This window comes from Epinephelus moara, chromosome 1, assembly GCF_006386435.1.
Source record: "Epinephelus moara isolate mb chromosome 1, YSFRI_EMoa_1.0, whole genome shotgun sequence".
Classification (NCBI taxonomy): domain Eukaryota; kingdom Metazoa; phylum Chordata; class Actinopteri; order Perciformes; family Serranidae; genus Epinephelus; species Epinephelus moara.
In genome coordinates this window covers 49562915-49569391 of record NC_065506.1, presented here as the reverse complement: position 1 = coordinate 49569391, position 6477 = coordinate 49562915, and the positions used below count along the sequence as shown (strand labels likewise).

At 47.6% G+C, this 6477-nt stretch overlaps 2 protein-coding genes across 2 annotated transcripts in view; one reads left to right on the top strand and one right to left on the bottom strand.

Moving 5' to 3' along the window:
* Positions 1-1174, top strand: part of nob1 (NIN1 (RPN12) binding protein 1 homolog) — a 6556-nt gene extending 5382 nt beyond the window's left edge. Inside the window, exons 9-10 of the mRNA XM_050041268.1 lie at positions 296-440; positions 648-1174. Of these exons, the coding sequence (XP_049897225.1) occupies positions 296-440; positions 648-917 (415 nt within the window). The 3' untranslated portion in view covers positions 918-1174. The remainder of the gene's footprint in view (positions 1-295; positions 441-647) is intronic.
* A 690-nt stretch (positions 1175-1864) lies between these two features.
* cog8 (component of oligomeric golgi complex 8) lies at positions 1865-5432 on the bottom strand. The gene is made up of 5 exons (XM_050040612.1): positions 4931-5432; positions 3919-4126; positions 2949-3773; positions 2691-2859; positions 1865-2333 (listed from the first exon to the last, which is right to left on the bottom strand). The coding sequence occupies exons 1-5, from the start codon at positions 5257-5259 to the stop codon at positions 2014-2016; spliced, it is 1851 nt and encodes a 616-aa protein (XP_049896569.1). The 5' UTR covers positions 5260-5432; the 3' UTR covers positions 1865-2013.
* Positions 5433-6477: the final 1045 nt, after the last annotated feature.

Below are 6477 nucleotides of genomic sequence, written 5' to 3'. Positions count from 1 at the left end.
GGCGGAAACTGTGGAGCATGCTCAGAGCGCCTCGGCCAGTTTGGGTCTGATTGACTGTATACATGCAGGAGTCACATGATCTGGGTCTGTTAGTCCCACTGTGACACATTCACTGCAGGACCATTTCACTCACACTGACATGTTTACAGGGATTTTATATAAATCCATTTTCTCTGATGTCATGGAAACGGACGGAGTGACGAGTGCAGGACTGAGATCAGTTTAACAGAACTGTGAGGATCGAGTGTGTCTCTGGTCAGATGTTGATTTAAAGCTGAGTGTGTTTAAATTTCAGGACGACGAGCAACATGAACAAAGCGTTCTGTCCTCACTGTGGGAACCAGACGCTGAAGAAAGTGGCCGTGACCATCAATCAGGACGGCAGCAAGCAGATGCACTTCTCCAAAAACCCCAAAGTGCTGAACCCCAAAGGGCTGAGGGTGAGACACACACACATCAAACTATACACACAGGACACACACACACACACACACACACACACACACACACACACACACACACACACACACACACACACACACACACACACATCAAAAAACACACCCTATGTGTCCTGATAGTCTGAACTTAGCAGCTGTATTGTGTCGTGTCTGACGTGTGGTGTGGTGTCATGTTGTGTGTTGCAGCACTCTCTGCCGCTGCCTCAAGGAGGGAAACACAGTTCCAACCCTCAGCTGGTGGAGGACCAGCGTTTCCCTCAGCAGAGACTCTCCCGTAAAGCTCGTCAGAAGACGGACGTCTTCAACCCCGACTACGTGGCCGGGGCGTCGCCTTTCTGCCAGAACGACGTCTACAGTCGAGCAGCCAACCTGCAGATCAGAGACAACCAGTGTGGCGGCGGCAGGAGGCGAACCAACCCTAACGCCACACGCAGCAAGTTCATCAAGAAGAAGTGAAGAGCTGAAGGACGTGTGGACTCATGACATCATCATCATCACAGGTGTTTGATGTTAAACTAAAGGAACATACAGGAGCTTCAGTGTATCTGAGTCCCACATGATGAAGGTACAGAACACAGAAACTGTGGAATGGTCCTTTAAATACAAAACCAGCAGATTCTCTCTTTAATAAGTTATCATGTTATCAAATCAATCCCCTCTGAGTGTGTTTCAATATTATCTTTATATTCTGCCCAATAAATGTTCAAACTTCAGCTGCTCATGTTCAGTGACGTCATTATTTCAATATAAAGACACTGATTCTCAGATAATCCTTTAAACCTGTTAAGGAACTGTCTTTGTGCTAAGCTAGGCTAACAGTTTCCCTCTGCTTCCAGCCTTTATGCTAAGCTAGGCTAACAGGCTCCCTCTGCTTCCAGTCTTTATGCTAAGCTAGGCTAACAGTTTCCCTCTGCTTCCAGTCTTTAGTCTCTGGCGCGGCACGGCGAGTCTTAACTGGCGATGGAAACAAAAATCGTTTCTACCGTTTTGCTGTACAGTATATCATTTTATTTTTCATGTCGATGGTGAACAGTAGAAATACAGAGAACAGACCACAGCTGCCTTTTAAAGAGATAGAGATTAATTTATCGATCTGTCAGTTTTCTTGATGAATCATTTGGTTCTTAAATTGCCAGAAGTGCCGAGTCTGAGGTGACGTCCCTGAATCTCTCCTTCTGTCTGACCCAAAGTGTTTCAGTTATAATGTGAGGACAAGTAGAGCAGCGACTTCTCACATCTGAGAACCATCAAAGATTTTGTTTATTAGCTTAAAAATCATTCAATAAATCGACCATTAAGCAGAGACACTGTCATGTTTTTAATGTTGGTCTGTTTTCAGTCTGAGCGCTTGCTGATGTTTGATCAACACCAGTCACTGTCATCTTTCAGTAAGAGTCGGGACAGTTAGAGAAACGACCGTTTATTAAATTATCATTAAAGTGTCCACAGAGACAAGATGTCCGTCACCAGTTCCCAGAGTCCAAAGTGATTCATCATTCAGACCAACAGCCCACAGAGAAGTCCTCACACATTGTTTCAGTCCTTCTGTCCGTCACTCCAGAGAAAAGTCTTCATCCTGTATAGTCTCCTCATCTCGCTCTTCAGAGTCTCTGAGACCAGAGGGGGGCGGTGACAGGGCGGGACTTCCTGCCTCCTCTGTGAGGTCCTGACCTGTCGCTGGTTCTTTGAGCTGCGTCTCAAACGTCAGGCTGCTCAGTTCAGAGGCGATGTCAAGCTCTGGCGCCGCTGAGGCTGGCGGTGGCGGTGCTAATATCTCTCTCTGTGGGAGCACGAACTCCAGAGGCTCCAGGACGGCGGCGAGGTCGATGCAGCCCAGATTGCCGTACTTGTGCAGCTGAGTCGGAGGAACTCCTGCAGAGAAACAAAGAATGGCTTCAGACATCTGTTTACACTCTGAGAAGAGCGCCACCTTCAGACTGAAGTGTTTATCTCACGTATCAAAGTGTTGGACAAAAACATAGTGACCATGATTAAGCTTTTAATGCTCTACAGAGTCTGAGAGCAGCCAGTTACTTTTAAAATGCAGTTATCTGGAGATAATGACATAATCAGTCCATTAGAACAAAAAACAAAAGGTTGTTTCTTCTGATGTTTATCAGAGAGGAAAACAGTTTCTTCACAAATTCAAGGTAACGCCCGGTGAGTAACAGATAAACACACGGTCCCTTTAAACAAACAAACAGGAGGAACAGGATGTTTGTTTCTCACCCAGGATGAGCGCGAGCTGAGCCGGAGGAAACAGGACCTGCAGGCAGCGGTTGAGGAACGGCAGCAGGTCTTCAGCGTACGAACTGCAGAACTGAACAAAAAGCTCCTTCTCTCTGCTGCTGAACGCCGACTCCTCGGCACGGTGAAACACCAAAATCTGACGGGTCACCTGACAGGAAACAAGACCGACAACACTCAACACGCCAGGGCCTGGTCACATGACAGGAACTTGTGTATTTTGTTAGAACAGCTGCTCACCATCTTGAGGGCGTCCTCGAGGCTCGTGGTGACGTCCTGAGCAAGTCCGATGGGGCAGCAGAGCCGCAGGTCGTTGAAGGCGGTCAGGATGTTGTTGAGGAAGCAGGCCAGCGGCTGGAAGTCCAGCAGGGACATGGGGGGCTGCAGGGTGCCGGGCTGGGTGCTGGGGGCCACGGGGGGGATGGTCCCTCCGAGCACCGAGGGCAGGGCGATGAGCGTATACAGGTTCATGTCCTCCTGGAACTTGTCCACTGCCTCCTGCACGGCCCTGCGGAACGTCTCCGCCGCCACGCGCTGGAACATGGGCGCCAGCTGGCCGCGGAAGTCCGCCCCCACCCTGCTGAAGGACAGACCGAAGTACATGCACTGACCCAGCAGGGAGTCCAGGCGGCCCCCCACGCCCCGCTGCAGGTCCCTCTCTAGCGTCTCCAGGAACTCAGCCACCTTCTGCACCACCCAGCCGTGGAAGATGGCGGCCTCGTTCACCGCCACCTGGCCGCCTGCGGGAGGCACCAGCGGGTCCTCATCAGAGAAGATGGCTCTGTACTGGGTGATGATGTCGAACAGGTGGACTCTGCAGGCCTCGATGGTTTTGGTGATGTGGAAGTAGGGGTCGTCCTCAGAGATGGCGGCGAGGATGGAGTGCAGCCACGTGCCTCGAGCCTGCAGGAACTTCACCCGAAGCTCCGCCTCCGTGAACACGTCCATCCTGCGCAGGTAGCCAATCACACGCAGGCAGACGGGAAGCTGCGAGTTGCTGCGCAGCTGCTGGAGCAGCTGGTTGAGCATCAGCTGAGTCGACTGACGCACTTCACGCACGATTCCCTGAAAATACGAGAACACAACGAGAGTTAATCAGCAGCTGTTGTGATCGTCGATGAATCATTTTGGTCACGTCTCAAACAAAAACAGTTCCAATAAATTCCGCCGTCAGGAAGAAGCTTCTCATGTCGTGTTGACCTGGACTCACCTGGATGACGGGAAGCGACGAGTGCTTCTTCTCCAGCCTCTTAACGTACGCCGCCAGCTCCAGAGCCTCCTCGTAGTATCCGTTGCGGACGCAGGTGTCCATGAGCTGCGGGATCTCCAGGATCTCCAGGATCTCAGTGTGACGGTTCAACGTGAGGCTGTTCATCCGTCGACTGGCTCCGATGTCCTCCGCCTCCTTCATGAAGCCCCTAAACACAAACAGACACACACCTACAGGATGTGTTCACGCCAAGAACACCGGTATTACGACCAATTCTGAGACCTGGATTAAACAGAGCCCTACGAGTCCAGAGCTTGTAGAATAAAATAGAATAGAAAGCCTTTGTCATTGCACAGGAACAAAAGGATGCTACATATACAACAAAATGGCGGGGGCTACTTCTAAGGTGCAGACAAGTACGGATATTTAGCGTGTGAGGATGTACTGATGACATTTCTGAACTTCCTGTTTCTGAGTCTTTTAATGTTGATTATCAGCCAGTCGTATTCATCGTCCCCTCATCCTCAGTGAGCCTCTGGGATCTGATGAAAACATGAATGTCTCTATTTAGAGTCAGTGTTTGGTTTGTCCATTCTGGGCTACTGTAGAAATATGGTGATCTCCCGAGACGCGGACCCGCTCCATAGTATGTAGATATAAATGTCTCACTCTGAGGTAACAAAAACACAATGACGCTCATTTTCAGCTGATTATAAAGAAAACGCAACCATCATATTATATTTAATCTCTGACTATATATCCGTCTAAATCCTCCACACTGGAACTTCAGAGGTTTTTGTAACTGATGATAATAATGATTATATTTATGTAATATCGAGACTATTATCATACCATGAAATTCTCATCCTGCTGGGTAGTTAGATCTAATCTAATCTTAATAAAAGTAAACTTGATCCTGGTACTTGATGACGTGTACTCTGATACTGGATCCTGCGGATCTGGGGTCCCGGGGATGTTACCGGTCCATGACCCGCCTCTCAGCCTTACTCACCTGCATCTCTCGCCGAAGCCGGGCAGCTTGTCCAGCAGCCGGGACACGCTGCTCTCCACCCGGCCGAAGTCCCGGTAGATGTGCTCGGTGCAGTCGGCGGTTCGGATGAAGGTCTGGTAGTTGGAGAAGGCCAGCTCCCGGGTCTGCTGCAGGATCTGAGCCCGCTCCTCCGCCAGCCGCTCTGGCTCCCGGCTCAGCTTCTCCACCCCGAAGGAGCTGAGCTCGGACAGGTAGGCCGCGAAGTCCGGGTTGTCCCTCCAGCTGTCCGGGAAGCTGTCCTTAAAGATCGACGCCAGAATGCTCTCATCCTCCACGTCTACCGCCGCCATGTTGGACCGAGAGACGCTGTAAACACAACGACCGCTGCTGCTGGAGGGCTGTCACCGAAACACACTCATCAACACCCGGTAACCGTGACACACTTTACACATAAACTGCCTCAGAAGATAAAATAATGTTGTTCTCTACCAGGATACAAACTGAGAGGCCACTGTTGTCAACCACTTCCTGGTTCCGCCAACTTCTTCTTCTTCTGTCGTTTAACCAGCAGCAGCAGTATCACCGCCACCTGCTGGCTCAACTTTGTAGTTGTCACATTCTTTTTTAGAAAAATGATTCGTTTCTATTGTTTTTATTTTCTATTTGTTGATTTTTTTAATTGTACTTTTAACTTTGTATTAACAGTTTTGACACAGTACAGTCAGTTTGTGTATAAAGTTTTAAATAACAACCAAAAAGTACAAATGAAAATAATGAGACAAGTCAGCGCAAACGTCAGTAAAAGTGATGTAAACGTGTAAAACTAGACAGGCAAAAATATATAAAATAGACACGTATTCAGTACGAACACACACGTGGGTTTACCTAATTAGTTGTAACAAATAAATAAATAAATAAATAAATGCATAAATTAATAGTTTTATGTTTTATATTGTTTCAAGAGATGCATCTAGATCTAATCTTTTAAAGCAGCATTTGTCACATTCTCTATTTCTCTACTCCACATCTCTGCCTCCTCCAGTACAGCACTTACAATACCATAATAGTAAAACAACGATTATCTTTTCTTAAAGCAGTTTATCAGCTCCTTCTGTCTGTGAAATTAAAGGCAACTAGTAATATTAGTAATATTAGTAATATTAACAACTCTCCCAAATCCAAAAACTAGAGAGCAAAAACTCAGATTAGTGATGTCACAGAGAACAAAGTCTGGAGCTGCTCCATAGACACTGAATGTTCTGAGTATGTGGCAACATTTCCTGTTTCAGAGCTGAGAACACTGCAATAGAATAAAGATCATTTATTAAAAAAAGAAAACAAACAAAATTAGTCTCACATTCAGTGTCTATGGAGCAGCTCCAGATTTTGAACCCTATGACATCACAAGATTATTCTTGGGAAGTTTCATATACACAAATCAAAATGGTCTGGCTCTAAACCCTGCTTTCATCGTTTCATGGTTGAACTCCAGCAGAACTATTTGCAGCTTTGTGTTAACAACAACAAAGCTGCAAAGACTCTCAACCTGTTAAAGACTGTGCATTTAA

Coding starts and splice junctions, on each gene's coding strand:
- cog8 (XM_050040612.1), bottom strand. CDS start 5,259: ATGGCGGCGGTAGACGTGGAGGATGAGAGCATTCTGGCGTCGATCTTT. Junction 4,127..4,930: donor GGCTTCGGCGAGAGATGCAG/GTGAGTAAGGCT, acceptor GTTTGTGTTTAG/GGGCTTCATGAAGGAGGCGG. Junction 2,860..2,948: donor TCGAGGACGCCCTCAAGATG/GTGAGCAGCTGT, acceptor GTTTCCTGTCAG/GTGACCCGTCAGATTTTGGT.